The 16902-nt window shown below is 34.3% G+C and overlaps 3 protein-coding genes across 7 annotated transcripts; 1 reads left to right on the top strand and 2 right to left on the bottom strand.

Annotated features, from left to right (window-relative positions):
* The first annotated feature begins 327 nt into the window (after positions 1-327).
* Positions 328-3632, top strand: LOC140816852 (uncharacterized). Of its 5 annotated transcripts, XM_073176331.1 has the most exons (5): positions 328-542; positions 705-779; positions 941-991; positions 1536-1602; positions 2201-2702. In XM_073176331.1, the coding sequence occupies exons 1-5, from the start codon at positions 347-349 to the stop codon at positions 2409-2411; spliced, it is 600 nt and encodes a 199-aa protein (XP_073032432.1). In that variant the 5' UTR covers positions 328-346; the 3' UTR covers positions 2412-2702. The 5 variants fall into 5 exon arrangements, 3 of the variants coding, with proteins under 3 accessions (XP_073032432.1, XP_073032434.1, XP_073032433.1); XR_012114655.1 differs by lacking the exon at positions 2201-2702 and adding an exon at positions 3020-3134 and having other exon boundaries at positions 328-779; positions 1507-1602; XM_073176333.1 differs by lacking the exons at positions 1536-1602; positions 2201-2702 and adding exons at positions 3020-3085; positions 3407-3632 and having other exon boundaries at positions 328-779.
* A 2733-nt stretch (positions 3633-6365) lies between these two features.
* On the bottom strand, positions 6366-9970 carry LOC140816612 (probable beta-1,3-galactosyltransferase 8). The gene is made up of 8 exons (XM_073175995.1): positions 9833-9970; positions 8270-8579; positions 8074-8138; positions 7498-7958; positions 7300-7387; positions 7058-7183; positions 6874-6983; positions 6366-6681 (listed from the first exon to the last, which is right to left on the bottom strand). Exons 2-8 carry the CDS (start codon positions 8531-8533, stop codon positions 6533-6535), a joined length of 1263 nt encoding a protein of 420 aa, XP_073032096.1. The 5' UTR covers positions 8534-8579; positions 9833-9970; the 3' UTR covers positions 6366-6532.
* Positions 9971-13400: 3430 nt separating this feature from the next.
* LOC140816993 (endoglucanase 3-like) lies at positions 13401-15677 on the bottom strand. Its single transcript, XM_073176540.1, has 5 exons — positions 15410-15677; positions 14487-14999; positions 14248-14397; positions 13857-14135; positions 13401-13763 (listed from the first exon to the last, which is right to left on the bottom strand). Exons 1-5 carry the CDS (start codon positions 15659-15661, stop codon positions 13443-13445), a joined length of 1515 nt encoding a protein of 504 aa, XP_073032641.1. The 5' UTR covers positions 15662-15677; the 3' UTR covers positions 13401-13442.
* Between the last annotated feature and the right edge of the window lie 1225 nt (positions 15678-16902).

Below are 16902 nucleotides of genomic sequence, written 5' to 3'. Positions count from 1 at the left end.
AGTTGTTGATTTTTTTTTTTCTGTTAAAATTCGTCTCTGAAAAACTCATAAGAATTCAAATTTGAACTTAAAAAATATATTGAAAAAGATGATCAAATATTCAATTAAACATTTGATAATTAAAAATCACTAAAACTTGTCTCAGTCGTTTGAATGAAAATACTATATATCTACTATACTGAAAGCGTGAATAAGTTGTGATGGGCCTGTTTTTGCCCTGTTGTCAGTCACTAAAAGTCCACGCGTTCCATTCTTGTTTCTCTCAAATACACGTGTTTTACGTTAGGCTCTCCACTAAGCAAAGAGGGTGTGCTGTCAAGAGAATAGTTCCTGCCTCACAGCCCACATGTGTGGTTTCTCCCCTTCATTCTTTTTCCCATCTCTTTCCAACCCTTTCTTCTCACACTCCTTTCGTTGCCCGGCTCGTACGCTGTTAAGCTTCTCCCCAGCTAGCATCCAGCTTACCCCCACCTCTTTTTGCCGCCTTGCGCGCGTCTCCGTCTCTTCTTCTACTTTCCCTCGCCTCGGAAAGCGATATTTCGGTCCGTATTTCCCTTGGCTTTGCTTGATTTGGGGTTTTCGCTCGTGGTTTCCCCTACCGGATGCATTGCCTCTTTCGATTTTTTATGTCTTAGCGTGGTGTAAATTCGAGCGTTCGTGCTTACATGCCTTCTTCTTATCTAACCACGGTTTTTTATGGCTAGGGTTTAAAAACAACGGCCTCCATTCTGCTTATTCACTCCCGTCATCTCTTCTTCACTTTGCAAAACGATATTTGGGTATGTGCTTTCTTTGGATTTGCTTGAACATGTTTTTTTACTTGCGGTTCATTCCTTATTCGACGCGCTCGTCCCCTTGTTTTTTTACCTTTGCTTCGTACAAAGTAGAGCTACTGTGTTTATATGTCTTCTTCTGCGCTACTAATTTTTTTTAATTTTAGGCCTCCGATTCACCGACTGCCGCTTTGCCAGGAAGAACAAGCGAGAAATAGGTGAGCTGGTCCTGCTGTTGTCTTGTTCCTAAAATGAGCTTCTTTTGTATATGGTTTGGTTTGGCGTCTTGCTTGTGTTATTTCTCTTATGTGCTGTACGCTTCCCTTAAAAAATTTAGCCTTCCTGTTGGTGAGCGGCTAAAAAAATAACTGAGTTAAGTATGTTGTTGGCTTTCTCCTGCAATAAACCGACTTTGTCTTTGAGTTTTCCTTGAGATTAGCTTCCCAATGACAGGGACACAATACAAGGAATCAATGTTTTTTTTCGGTTTTTGCTTGCTATCAGTGGGTTGCGTTTTTCCCTTCATTTTATTTTTGAAATGTGAGAAAAAAGAATATATCTCGCATTTGAAATTTGGAAATTCATATTTCATATGCTAGCGATGTTTTTGAATTCTTTTAGTTTCAAAATGGTCAAGTTTATGAAATTAGTTAACTATTTGTCTATTTGCACATGGTGTTTATTAACTTGTATGTTAGTTGTGGACATGAGTTAATGAGATGTTAACATTAAGGTAATCGAACTTAACCCATAAATTGGCAGCCAGAAGTATATCTGTGGCATACAAGGGACGATTCCAACAAGAGATGGAACAGTCTCCCTTCCAATTGTAAGGATAAAAAAAACTCCAAAATCGTTTTTTTTAAATTTTAAATAGAAGATTCTTTCCCCTAAAATGCATCAAGGAACAGTTTGGATATAGTGTTGTTTAGATCAAAAAATGATTTATTAAGTTTTTGTTTCAAATGACGATGAAATTTTATTTTTGGATGAGAAAATAAAAATGTTTTATTCTGAAATTGAAGGCCTGAAAACCACATCTTTGGATCAATTTTATGAAGTAATTTCTGACAATAATTCCGATTTCTTTAACAGAACATAATGTTCTATGCAAAAAAAAAAAAAAACCCCGTGATAAAAATATTATTTTATTTAATTTGTCTGTGTCAACTCAGCCTCTTCCACTTGTCAATAGTTAAATAGAGTTAATCTATGTTTACTGAGGTGGCTCAAAATAAGCACCACATGTGTCATAGTTTATCCATGACTCATCCTAACACATACAATTTATATAACATCATTTGCCTTCTTTTACATTACGGCTAAATATCCAAAAAACCCAACACTTTCTCCTCAAAGTTTAGAATCACTTTTTTAAATCCAACTCTGATGGAGAACAACCGTTACTGTGAATGTATCGATTGCAGTCAATGTTACTACAATTTTTTGTTTGAAAAAGAAGTCGAAGAACTGATGAAAAGGCTTTTCTCAAACCCAGTATGGGCCATCATCTTCCGAAGAGCGCTTAATATGGAGTCAAAGCTTTTTTTTTTTTCTAATAGACTATGCAGCCGATATCGAGACAGAACTAAATCTCAATATTATCCGCCAATCTCAGAATGTACATTGAGTAAATAGTTAAGCATTTATCTTATGTACTAATAATAGTTCATTTACAAAAAATTTAATATGAGGTTGCTAAAAACTCTGAATAAAATTCAACTAAGCATTTATTTATAGTACTTATTTTTACCTCACTCTTTACATCAGTTTAAGTTATTTTTTTACAGTACATAGCTATCTTTTACTCATGTCATTGACATGTTGTATTTTCCCCCTGATATATTCATTGTCAACTATTTAGGTATGTAAATAAGCTACAATATTACTCACACTTACCTAATGCCTGATATGCCAAGCTCGTTCCTAATTTTGTTCACATCCTACTGTTTACAAGCTTCGCTTTATAGATATATTCAAAAAAAAAAAAACAATAAACAATATTAGTTTTCAAAATATATTAATGTTTAGACGTAAATACATTCAAATAATTATGTTCGCGACGATATAAAAAATTTAAACAAGCTAAATGATTTGTTCTCCCAAATTATTTCATTCTCAGTTCTTTAACATGGTATACTTAAAGTTTCTAAAAAACATCGTTCGCATTTATTGAACTTTTTATAATTGGATCTCAATCAAAATGCTACAAATTAACTAACTTTATTATCGGGTTTTTTTTGCAGGTCCAACGCAACAGCTGAAGACCAAGAATGAAACTACAAAAATCACTAAATTTTTGTGTTTTCTAAGTACGTGCTACTCACAAAAAAACCATAGTATATATACAAATTATCATATTTTTATAATATTACACTTTATTCCTACTCTGTATTATGGGTGCAGAACACTGTGTTTTGCCCTTTCTAAGTGTTAACTTTTGAAAATTATAATGTACATTTTATTTAAATTATGATGCAGTTATGTTATTATGCAAAATATGATGAGCTCCCTACGTTGCATTATCCCATATTTGTACGTGTCATATTAAAAAAAATGCCAATCGTTTCAAAAACTCTAAATAATTGTTGTTGTATATAAAATTCTCACTAAATATATCTTAACCTTTGTAGCATAGTCACCGTTGCATGCACGTGAACATGGAAATGCTTACCTAGGTAAAATTATTTCCTTTTATCATAGTTTTTCAATCGAATTTCTCTTTTTTAAAAAAGCTTAATTTTGTGCAATTATATAACATTAATATATTTTCCCCCTTTTTATAATTACATACTTCTACATTGTTTATATAAATACTCTAAAAAAACATATATACACTCATTCGTTAAACGATACACCTGGGTAGGAGACCTCAAGAATTGAGGTGCCCCCTACCTAGTATATAAAGAAGCTGGGAATAAATAAGCTACCATTGAACTAGAAGGCCATTATGTTTATGGGTATTTTTATCTGGTGAAAACGAACCCACCGCATAATCACACATCCACCTGTAAGCTCAAAAGTCCATTTCACTTTTCGGAGTTAATTGATTGTTTTTGTCAATGCCGCTGGAGGCAGGATCAGTGGTCCCCCGGAAGACGTCTTTTGGGGGAGACCTCGTTGTGATCGTGGTGGTGCGCATTGAAAGTAGCAATTACTAGGGGATCCCATTCGTTTAAGTTAATGCATGTTATAATCTGATTTGCTGGCAGCTGTAGCTTGACGAAAAACGCACCTCTCAATCAGAGATGGGTGCATGCAATGAACCTCCAGGTAACCAATGGAGTCTGCTGCTGCTGATGCATGGACTATGTTCTCGCAGCCGTGATCTTTGTAATGGTTACTAGTGCTCATCATTAATTGCTTGTTTTGGTTATTGGAGATGGAGTTGAGAAATTCAATTTGTGGGTATTGGTTTAGTGGGGAAGTGGCGGAAACTGGAACAGCTAGATAATAATTTGGGTCGCTTCCAAGTTCAACCTCCTGCTGCTGCTGCTGCACGTTATACCGATTCATTTTTATTATCATATGATCACTGTTCGTGAAGAGGGATCGAGATTGCAGGTTGCAGCTGGTAAATGATGTGGCGGCAGTACTCATGTTGAGCGAAGCTTCACTGGTATTGCCTGTACTATCCCCATCTTTTAACAGATTCTTCTTCTTGAATACCCGACAGACGACCCATCCATCTTCCTAAAAATGTTTTATATCTTCATTCAAATAATTAAAAAGAAAATTACTATTCACGTTCATACTGCATGTGACTTACATTAGTGGTCGTGGATTGAGGGTCTTGATCATGATGATGAGTATTATCTTCAAGCCGATACTCATGCATAATCCAGTCGGTTTTTTGACCATGTGGGGCTCCCACGGTAGAACACTAAGGTTTTTCTCATTCCAATCTTACTGAAGTTGTTTCTTATACATTTGTCTCTGCCGGTCGCTTTCCAGAATCCAGCAGCCGCTTTGTTCGTCCGAGAACCTGTCGGATATTTCCTATCCTTGTGACTGAGAAAGTACCATTCATTCTGTGGAGTTGATCCGATCCTACATCTCTCTGCATTCACATTAATTTTGTCCAGAAAAAAGAAAGTATGACTGATCGGTTCATGCATATATAAGAATTAATATTGGTGCCTAAATTCTTACATATGTAGATCCCATGGCTCCATCTTATTTAAATCAATTTCTCTGATGACCTCCATGTCAAACTTCTGAAATGAGACCTTCTTCTTCAAGAAGAAGTGCAGAAGCTCTTCATCTGTCGGGTGAAACCGGAATCCGGGCGGAACTCCACCACGTCCCAATGACGATGAACCCATTATAATCTTAATAAAGTTTCCTAATTTATTGAAATTGCATGCTTATACTTTATTCGTGCATTAGCGTCACCGTTTATTAGCAGCTGTATTTGTGTGGACGAGGTGGTGTTGTATATTTGTAGTGTGATAGAAACAAAAGGTTGACGGCCGGTGACGCCGCCGTCGGGTCTGCCTAAAGCTGACGTAAAAGGCAATGTTCTCTTATTGTGATAGAAGTAATATTTTTAGAAGCTTCGCCTTCTCTTTTTCAAAGAATACACCGTTAAACCACTGTATGTTTTATGATCCTTAAAACAATAAAATATATAAACTCTATGACAATAGAAATCACAAAAATATTTAATAAACTAAATACAAGCAAAATTTAAAATATTTGAATTTTCTTTACATTACTATTTTCTATGTAAAAAAATATTATAAATATACATATAATACATCCTGCTCCAGTGTATTAGTATATTGATTTTTATTTTTATTTTTATTTTTATTATTAAAAAGAAGACGCACTTGTTATATATAATAAAAAGCTTGCCTGAGTGTGCATATTTTGATCATCAATCCTAAAGCAAGCTAGGTCAAGGAAAAAAAAGATAAAGACAGACCTCTTGGAATTATCATTAATAAATTACGTTCAAACTGGATAAATAGAACGTACTTATTATTATTATTATTATTATTTTTATTATTATTATAGTGAAAAAGAATTACGAGGATAACATAATTCGAGACGAATTCGCCGTGGCTCGGGATCTGCACATGCAGGGATATATATTGACTTTAGGATATTCAGATTAACAACATTTGATAAAGTTGCACGCATTCTTTCTATTTTAGTGTTATTAATTTTAATTTAATTTAATTTGCATTTACATTTAAGTACTCGTAAAATGAATATATAGCTTATAAGTTAGAAGTAGAAATTAATGATCGATGCATAATTATTGCTTGTGAACTGTGGAGAATATAAAATCTTTTCTTTCCTAATTTTTTGAATTGAGATATTGTTAAAAAAGAGTCTCGAATTCAAGAACTCGTCCCAAACTTGAGACACAGTGGAGAATATTAAATCTTGATATCCCTAGGATTGAATTCAATTGAATATATACAAAACATCTCAACTGATCAGTGCTTATGATCCATTATTGAGTCATGATAAATAGACATTCTATGGTTGATGTTTAGATTACCCCATATAGATGCAAACATATTTGTTAGCTAATTTGGCCTAGTGTCTTCCAAATTGGAGTTTGGTAAATTCATGCATCCATTCCAAATCAGGGATTTTAAATTAAATTATAGTCAGAAATTTAACAAAGGTACACAAAATTATAATGTTTGCTGTCACACTCATGCCACATTTGTCTGCGGGGTTTATATTATTGAGCAATAATTAATCATATGATCGAAGGCGATGAATTGAATTTAATCCAAGAACTAGAGATGAACATTCCACACAGCTGCGTCGCCTTCTCCGCATGCACCGTGCACTTGTTTCATCTGCTCCACAGAATTGCACACCCCGCTGCATTTCCAATCAAACGATGCCACACAAACGTTCCCCGCTTCCGACTTCCATTCGCAGTCTACGTATATAAACAAAGAGACATATTTAACTTAATAGTCGGGGTGGATCCACTCCTCATCATTGTTCTTTAAAAAAAATTATGTAAGGGTCAGGACTCGATGACCATATTAACCATTGGACTGGGTAATGCCGTGGCACTCATAACTTCTTTTCAAAGTTATTTTTAAGAGATATCAGATATGTAAGGTACCTGGAGGAGTTCCACAGCACATCGATCGCTCGTCTACATGTTGGACTTCCAACCCAATCAACCAAGAACCCAGAGAAACATCCTCGTTCGCATATCGATGCAAGATAGCCCTGTTTTAATTTGTATACATATATTCAAAAGGGTACGTAAGATGCTATAAATAACATGCCTGCATGATACTTACGAATTGATGGAGATATAAGTTGCCAGGTCCTTGGATATGGCGTAGATTTGACCCGTCGCATGCCTGAAATATTTGTTACCTTCTTCCCCAAATTTCCAGAACTCGGGCTCGTGATATTTTAATCCTCTACGCGTAAAAATAGCCAAATTATTTATATACTTGTAACTAGTACCTATATCATATAAGTAATTAATGTGAATTTTTTTAGTGCTCTAGCCAGCAAATAAATTATGCCAAATTACTTCTGAGATAGCACTGGCCCGGACTTCATGCAGCCAATGTATATTCTTGGTCTTGATTTGTGCTTCGCTAGCGTGCTCGCTAGCATTCCTGCAGATAAAATATATGAATTTTAGTGAATATGATTTAATTACAATAATCAATATTTTTAATAAATATTTTACCTAGAGTAAGGAGTAAGTACTATATATAAATTTTACCTAAATTTACATGAACATCATCGTCCACCTTAACATAAAAGTCTGCATCCCAGATTGTAACAGCCTTCGAGAAAAACAACCTTGTTTTTGTGGAAAGCTCATGATATCCCTCGACGTGGTCCAGTCGGAAAAAATCTCTGTGCTCCGCATCCTCAACATCGATTGCTCTATCAAGAACTCCCCCAGGCGTGGCGCTGTGACCTATCACGAATCGTATAACTATCCCTTTATTCTTCTCCAGTTTCTTCAGTTTATCTCCTTTAAGCATCCATGTTTCTCGTAGCGAGTCCCTTCGTTTCTTGCTGCTGAAAGCGGTATTGATTCCTATAACAACAAAAGCCTTGCGAGGTGTGGTGTGATTTGATGATGCGGGATATAGTCCATCGACTCTACTCGCCATCTTGCTCGTTCGAGCTGCTGCTAGCTCCATCTCCAATGTTGATATAGTTTTATCTAGTGCTCTGTTAATAATATGCAGATATTTATACATGCTTTCGAATTTTTAATTAAATCCCAGGAAAAATAAATTGAAAAATGGAAATGAGAATAATTGCCGGTTAGGTAGCCAAAACTTACAGGATAGCTTCATGTGTCTTCATCACCTCTCCCATGACATCTCTAGAATTTGACTCCACCAGTTTCTAATTCAAACAAACATGATATCACCATCCAGTAACAAAATCTTTCAAATCCGGGAAAAAAACAATACAAGCCGGTTGATCTCGGCAATTGATTTTTTTTTTTAAAAAAAAGTCAAAATTAATATATGTACCCGCTTGTGCTCGTGTTCATTAGTAGCAGAATCCATCTTGTCTTGCAGATGATTATGGGGGATGATATTAGGGATTAAGTGATGCGCTGCATATGATTCAGGGCGTGGCCTAGTCTGTGTGGTGAATAGTGATCCTGCAAGAAAGCTTGCAAGACAGAAAACAAAAATAACCTTGGCTGAAACTGACTTCCCTCTCATTTTCTTGATAGTGTTGTTATTACTGCCACTGCTCACCAGCTGCGACGACGAAAAAATCGATACCATCTATATCAGCAACCTGTAGTCATTCACGGTGAGCTCTTGTGATTTTCTGCTTAAACAACAAACGAATGGGATATATATTAATTCAAGCCGTGTCAATTAGTGCCAAGGTTAAAAAAAACTGACATGCATAAATACTTGCAAATTACAAATTTCAATATCAATTATTGATCAAAAGCTAGCAAGCTAGCTTGCTGTATTGAGCAAAATGTTTATAGCCATTAATTAAAAACTTTGGCTATTAACAGCTATGCATGCAATTGATGGCGGTATATTTTCTTAAACATGTCATGTAGTAAGTGTGTGTGATGTTGAGGTGAAGCAATCAAACTACATGCATGCATGTAAGCGAATCAAATTTAAAGAGCCAATCAGAGTTAAGGTGGACAAGAATTCATATTTTTTTTTGGGTATATATATATATATATATATATATATATATATAATTTTTAATCACTCAAAATAATACAATCCAAAATAGACCAACTTATAAAATAATTTGTTTTCTTTCATTTAATCGGTTTTTGTTAGAGTGTGAACGAGCCCCCAAAGTTTACTCACATGGTGATATGTTGAATGCTAGGTCAACACCTAAGAAAAGAACCAAAATTGTGTGTGTGTGTATATATATATATATATATATATATATATATGTACAGTTTTTATATATTATGGATCTATCGTACACACTTACGTGAGTACCGATTAGATGACACTCACCTATTGGAATGTTTCATCAAATCCAATAGGTGAATGTCACATCATCGATGTTCGCATAAATATACACGGTGGGTGTGTAATATATCAAAACTATAAATATATTACTTAAAGGATGGATATAAACTCAAAATAGCATAATTTATGGGGGAAATGGGTAAAAAAAATAATCAAAAAAAGTAATTCGGTAGATAAAGAATTTTTGGCTAACTTCTGAGCAAATAAAAGCATATGTAAAGGACTTCTAAATCTATTTTTTCCCAAAACTTTAAAAGGTAAAACCCACTTCCCCTAAATATATATATATATATATATATATATATATATATATATATATATATATATATAAATGCATTACATAATTTTAATAAATTAACAAAATAACCCCTACCTAGCCAGCTAATTAAGCGACTAGCTACATGTAGTATCAATTACTGAATTGCCATATGCAGTGCCCGGAGAAATCAATCATCTAGTGAACGAAACTATGTTAAAAATGAAAATCTCTCATCCCCAAATTAACAAGGAAAAAATATGTGATCTAACATTGACTATATAAAAACGAAACGGAGATCGATTATATACCTGGTGAAGACGACATAGAAAATCAGAATGATGGGATAATAGCAAATGAATGTGAAAAAAATGTCATTTTTTCGATGTTTAAATATAAATAATTTGACGTATACATATAATTGGCTTCATCAAGAATCAGACGTGACGCTTTCCTTTTATTAATTTTATGAGGAGAAGGAGAAGAAGTGGAAGAGATGAAATATTAAGGGTACGTTTTGCTTGCAAAGGGTGGCAGTTCAATCATGTGGTTCTTATGTTTCAACAAACTGTGTTATGCAAATTTCAAATTTCGCTCTAAAATTGGTTTTTTTTTATTTAAAAATCAATTAAATTATATATCTTTTGAGAAATTTATGCTAAGATATATCATCGTGCTTTCATTTTCTTGGATTCTTCTCGTCATATATAACTACTAAATGTACGTGTGTCGTTTTACATTTATTAAAATACATTGCATTTTGAAAATCATTGCAAAATCAAAATCAAAATCAAAATCAAATATATTTGAAAAATAGTAAGGTTCCGTTTGATCAAATATTTATAAAACGTTTTTATAAAACTATTTTTGACAAAATGTTTTAAAATAAATATGTGTTTGGACAATTATTCTATAAAAACATTTTTACCGTTAAAAAGTAGTAATATGTTTTGATTCTCAACATTTTTTGATGTCTAAAAACATTAAAAAAACACATTTCAATTGTTATTTAAAAACTATACTTTTTTCAAAAAAATAAACATATTTTAAGTTTTTTTCACTTATAAAATACGAAAAATATTTTTGAAAAACATGTCTGAAAAAAGCCTAAAACGCACGCGTTTAGATATATATTAAATATTTAAAATATATTGGGATAATCTTAATCCAAGTCATTTATGTTTTTAACTATAATAATTGAAACATCATCAACCTTGTTATGATTAGAATATCGATATATTTTACTTAACTACTTTCAGTTTCAATAAATTATCGAATAAATTATTTTCATGTTATAAAATTTTAAATGATGCAATCCATGATGAGTAAGTGTGTGTACGAGTGAAGGGTTAACTATTGACCTTCTTGGAAGGTTGAACGAGGAAGGGCCCAAGATGAGATAAAGCCCAAATACTAGAATATACAATCGGGGCCCAAAATGGGATCCACCCCAAAATATTACAACTATGATATATCGGGGGCCCGGAATTAGGGGTGGGCAACGGTCGGTTTGGTTCGGTTTTAGTCTACAGCGGTTCGGTTTTTCGGTTTTCGGTTTTGAATATCTCTAGTCCAAAACCAAACCATTTTATTACGGTTCGGTTCGGTTTTTTTGTAATACGGTTCGGTTTTTACGGCCGGTTATATACGGTTGGCTAAAATTTGTTGAGAGATAAAATTATATGTCAATTTATGTCTTTAAAATATAAATCATTGTATTTTTCAAGTATTTAACTTGTGAGACTTGATCATTTATATATATATATATATATATATATATATATATATATATATATATATATATATATATATATATATTATAACCTGTGTTGTGTATAAAAATGTCATACGAATATAATAACTATATATAACTAATTAACCATGTAAACACGGAAAATGCATGAATCCAACGGAATATTTAGTAATAGGAATGATAACAAGGTGTCAACCAGCTCGAATGGAACACAAATAATCTTACGAAATATTAAAGAAATATATACAGAAAAAAAGAGAACGTCGACTGATGAGTGGTGAGAAATAAGAGAAAACGATCGGATTGAAAAATTGAGTGTTAATGATACTAAGTTCCTAAATCTTAATAGGCTCATTATATATAAAAAGACTTATATTTAAAAATAATATGACCCATTATACATAAAAACTTTATATTTAACAAAAATATAGCCGGTTCGGTTTTTCGGTTTTTTTGGGGCTTAAAACCGAAAACCGAACCGAAAAACCGAACTTTATATATTTTAAAACCATAACCGGCCGAAAAACCGATAAAACCGAACCATTTAAACCGAATTATTCGGTTCGGTCGGTTTTTTCGGTTTTTCGGGTTTTATGCCCACCCCTACCCGGAATGGAGTTCGGCTGATATACGAAATGCAGTGTAAAGTATACTGTCTACTACGGATTTCAAATCCATGATTTCAAATAGGAGAAGATATTCAAATTGGAGCCTAAAACTCTCTTTGTCTGGTCGCCATGTTCAAGCTGTCGAGGCTGCTTTAGCACTGCTCTAGGTAATTTCTAAGACGGGATTCATTTGATCAATGAAAAACAATTGATGACAAACAATGGCTTTATATTAAGACAATCACTTTTGATTGAATCCTCCAGTAAATGTCACAGATTTCCAATCATCGGTTTATTAGCATATGAAGTTAGGATCTGGACAAGGATTGTGAAGATCAGAGACAACTGATTTGATATATATAGCATCTCCATGAAATCTATAATGCAAGATACCAAATCAGTCTTCTCTGAAAACAGAAATTTCTCCTTTTATATAGGTACATCTGCCTATCTTAGATCTCATATCTATATACCATACATTTCTGGATTTTCAGTACTTTTGTGAAGTTATCTTTACATGATCATATATATTCATCAGAATATATAAAGTTCAGATAATGTTTGAAGCATAAAGACAAATCAAAAGTGGTTGTTTAATATCATTATACTGGTCATTTAATATGGTGTACTATCTTGGATAAAGACAAAAGACACTACTATTTTTGGATAGGCAAAAACTTGTGTGAGACGGTCTCATGGGTCGTATTTGTGAGACGGATCTCTTATTTGGGTCACTCATGAAAAAGTATTACTTTTTATGTAAGAGTATTACTTTTTATTGTGAATATGGGTAGGGTTGACCCGTCTTACAGATTATGATCCGTGAGACGTCTAACATGAGACTCACTCTTTTGGATAAGTGTTTTGTACGATTGAAATACAGTAGTTCAGATTTGGATGTGGCAAAGTCATATATATAAGGTCATTTCAAGTTTCTTAATTTGCTCCACGCACTCTACAGTAAAAAATCAATTTTATCATAGCAAAATCAAAAGTTTAAGAATGGCTTCTGAAATTTTGTAAAGAACACGCTCAATGTATTATATCAAGAAGAGATGTCTTTATCTATGGCAGAATTGTGGATTCAGCGAGCCATCAAGAACCATAACCGGCGGCTGTCTATTTGGACCGGTGACGTGACGCGTCATTTTGCCAATAATGTTCTTTATTATTTTACCAATTTGACCACAAAATTTAAATTATACTTCCGTTAAAGGATATATATATCAAGTTAAGTCAACTCTTCTGAATTGCATTTATTTTTATGTTGAATTGTCTGATATTTTATTCTGACCATGTGATTGTGGATTGCATTTATTTTTATGTTGAATTGTCTGATAGTGTGTGTGTTTGTGGATTGCATTTATTTTTATGTTGAATTGTCTGATAGTGTGTGTGTGTCTATATATATACACCAAATGGATTAGTTTATCTATATCAGAAAGATCATATAAAATTTATATAATTCATATATATTGCATGCATATTTATACAATTACGATATGTATTTATATTTATTGACATAGGACTACTAGATCAGATATGAGGGGCCACTTAGTTCTAAGAGGCAAAGAAGGCCAAGGGTCCAACAATGGCAGCATTAATATATGTAGCAGGTTCGGAATGAGAGAAATCCGTCCGATCGTCCGAGTAAAAATCATTCTGATTAGGACCTCCAACGACGGCTCCGGTAAGGATATTCGGGTTCGGATTTGGTGTGTAATAGAATGGTTGAAACCCGGCCTCACACCCAAACGGCTGTGGACGAACTCTTAACGAAGGTAGTGAGGATCCTCTGTGGTGAATTCGTTGTGGATAATTTGCACCATATCCCACCATGTATGACATTTTCATTGGATTTTCCCCCAGTATATAGTCCACCTGCACACGGATAAATTGAATTATAATCCAGCTACAAGTGTCGTATTATATTACTATTAAACATTAAAAGGCTTTAGCCTATATCAAGCGTACTTGTTTTTTGGCTAGGCTTCGTAAGGTCCGATGCGTTACTTGAAGTTGGTTTCCGCAGTAGAAAGAGTTTTTGGAAGTGGCCATGTATTTGGAGTATGTGGTGAGCAAGAAGGTAATAGAGGTGACATATTGGAGATTACTTTGACCCAGTTTCCACATCAATCCTCCAGCTGTGTACTGTGTCGTGGATGAAGGCGAGTTTGGTAGTATTCTGCACATGAACTCTTCGGCCCGCTGCCTGAAATCTTCAAATGTCTTGTTCTTATCCACCAAATTTCTCTGCATGTTCATCAATGTTTTCATTGAAAATTTTGCTCTCCATTTGATATATATACTTTTATTCTAATTATAAATAATTGTTTGCAAATTAAAGCCAACGGGAATTACGCACCCTTGCAAGGAGAACGCGAGCACCTGCATATTTGTTGTCCCAGCTGAATATGTCGGTTCCATCGTTGGAACCCAGTGATCTTACCACGTTCACGTAATAAACATCATTTGTGGCTCTAAACAGCCAGGCAGCTCCCCATAACAACTCATCCTGTTTATTTATTTGTAGGTAACAATCATTATGGATTTGTCAGCGATTAACGAATATGATGCATGCATGATATGGTGGGATCAACGTACCGTATAACCAGAATAAGAACAATAAAATGGGCAAACGGCGGAGCCCAGTGAGTCGCTGTATGAACCTCTGTAATTCAAAGCAAATTGCATAACATTCCTTGCAGTTTTAAGTAGTAACCTTGCATAAGGTGCGTCAACTTTCCGAAAGACAATGGAGGCAGCAGCCAAAGCAGCGGCGGTCTCCCCTGCCACGTCCGAGCCCGGATTGCTGGGAGACACAGAATAAACACTCCGAGCCGGATTACTGCTGTCCATATCCTCAGGCCTTATCCAACACCTATGATCCGCATTTGGATCCCCAACGCCAACGTAAAGCTTACCGGGAGTGGCCCCAGCACACTTTAAAAGGTAGTCGGTAGCCCAGCGGATCGCTGCCCTAGTTTCCGGTAATTGTGGCCCTAGTTTCCCAGCGTACTCCATCGCCCCCCACGACAACATCGTGGTTGTGAAGGCCATCGGAAAATTGAACTTGACGTTGTCTCCCGCATCATAATATCCACCGGTTAAGTCCACCTACGTAAACATGTGTTTTAAAACTCAGTATATAATTTTTTTTAAGATGAATATTTTTTAAAAAGATTTAATTGATCAAACTTGGTGTAATATTACTATTAAGGAGTTGATATTTGCACTCCATTTGTGTGGAGTTTAGATAACATAAATTCATAACTAGTATTATTAATAATTAAGTAAAGGTACTATATTTTAAAATACAAATAAACCAAAGTGCAGATTACGTACTGAGAATAAAAACTTATTTATTCATAATGAGGAAAAAAAAGGTATTTTGACAAATAAAAAGATATGCAAACAGCTAAAAGTTAGAGAAACAAGATACATGCATGCCAAACATGGTATACAAGAAATTAAGTCTTTTAGTAAGCAAAAATAGTTGCACCAAATGATAAATATAGATATTGTACATGGGCTGGTTGACCATCCAAAAGTCCAGAATTGGCCCTCCAAGTAATTTGTTGAGCCGGGGATGGAGGTAGCCTTCCTGACCTCTGACCTTGGAAGAACAAAATGGACTTAGCAAGTGCATCCCTATAATTGGGATTGTTCCCGGCTTCCACTATTTCACAAAATCGGCAGAAATTTAATATTACGCAGCAACTGATTAAATAAAAGATCAGAGAGATGGAACTGTTGGCACCATTCCTAAATATTGTCATCCTTTCGTTGATCAATTCTCCGAGGATTAATTGTTTTGAAATCAGCAAATTAGGAACATGCATGGCCGGACTTATATAGGCGAGCTAGAAACGTAAATTTAGGGATTTTGCAATCAAGTGAAGTTAATTTTTGCTAATTAATGTGCTTATTCACACGCATCCGTTGTGGACGTAGACTAGAGAGTGTAGAATATGTATTTTAGAATCGTATATATCCGAAGTCTACACATCTTTTATTATTTATTGGTCACGAAATGGTACTATAATTGCGCCTACCAAATTAATGGAGTATAAAATGCTTCTAGCAAGAAACGGAATAAGCGCAAATGTCGCACGTACGCCTTCGATCGCGGATCCCGCTTCAAATTATATACTAAACTTAATTTATTATATTACTTATATATATATATATATATATATATATATATTATTCAGTATCTTAGGATTTGGTCATCACCCTCTCACGGATAAATTAGGCCCGTTCTTTATGGCTAAGCTTTTGAATTTCTTCTAGCCTTTTAATTTGGCAGATTAGTGGGCAGATGGGATTACCACGTTATATATGGGTTGTCCGTAAGTCTCGACATCAATCAGAAATATTAAGTCTTATTAGAGCTACAAGTTATGATAAAATATCCTCTTGAATATGAGAATCCTCCTCTATTTAAAATTTTTGTGAATAGCGAGCTGGGTGATCCTAATTGAACTTCATACTAAATTGAATAATTAAATGAGCTACCATAATATATTATGTGGGTATTACACATACTATATATAATATATATATCTATATATATATTAAACGTCAGATTGCGCTGGATATTGACTATATCATAGACACTATCGACTCTCAGGTTCAGGAAGTGGCAGACCAATTCTAACGACCCTTATTGAATAAATTTTGTATAATTTTGGGTTAATATAATTTAGGCGGGTAGATCAATTTAAAAATTAAAGAATTCTATAGTTTAAAGTTCTAGCCTGGACAGAGACATATTACTGACTCCGTCACTACCGGTAGAGAGAATCGAACACATAATCATTAATCAAGTGATTCACTATTCCATCAACTCAGGCACGAATTCGTAGATTTAAATTTCATTTCTTGCATGAGAAAATTCATGGCGGCCAAAATATAATATTTGTGCTGAAAAACGTCTCTTAGCTTGTTGGAAGTAATTAATTAATTTTCAGAATTCATAATCAATTGGGCTGGACCTCTTCTCCTATTGGTTACAAAT

This window comes from Primulina eburnea, chromosome 16 (assembly GCF_022965805.1).
Source record: "Primulina eburnea isolate SZY01 chromosome 16, ASM2296580v1, whole genome shotgun sequence".
NCBI classification, from domain to species: domain Eukaryota; kingdom Viridiplantae; phylum Streptophyta; class Magnoliopsida; order Lamiales; family Gesneriaceae; genus Primulina; species Primulina eburnea.
The sequence above is the reverse complement of the archived record's forward strand: the minus strand, read 5'-3'. Positions and strand labels throughout refer to the sequence as shown.

Coding starts and splice junctions, on each gene's coding strand:
- LOC140816612 (XM_073175995.1), bottom strand. CDS start 8,533: ATGGTATCGATTTTTTCGTCGTCGCAGCTGGTGAGCAGTGGCAGTAAT. Junction 7,184..7,299: donor GGGCCAGTGCTATCTCAGAA/GTAATTTGGCAT, acceptor TTTTACGCGTAG/AGGATTAAAATATCACGAGC. Junction 6,984..7,057: donor ACTTATATCTCCATCAATTC/GTAAGTATCATG, acceptor AAATTAAAACAG/GGCTATCTTGCATCGATATG.
- LOC140816993 (XM_073176540.1), bottom strand. CDS start 15,661: ATGACAATATTTAGGAATGGTGCCAACAGTTCCATCTCTCTGATCTTT. Junction 14,398..14,486: donor GTTCTTATTCTGGTTATACG/GTACGTTGATCC, acceptor ATAAATAAACAG/GATGAGTTGTTATGGGGAGC. Junction 14,136..14,247: donor CTCGCGTTCTCCTTGCAAGG/GTGCGTAATTCC, acceptor ATGAACATGCAG/AGAAATTTGGTGGATAAGAA.
- LOC140816852 (XM_073176331.1), top strand. CDS start 347: ATGTGTGGTTTCTCCCCTTCATTCTTTTTCCCATCTCTTTCCAACCCT. Junction 992..1,535: donor GAAGAACAAGCGAGAAATAG/GTGAGCTGGTCC, acceptor ATAAATTGGCAG/CCAGAAGTATATCTGTGGCA. Junction 1,603..2,200: donor GAACAGTCTCCCTTCCAATT/GTAAGGATAAAA, acceptor TATCGATTGCAG/TCAATGTTACTACAATTTTT.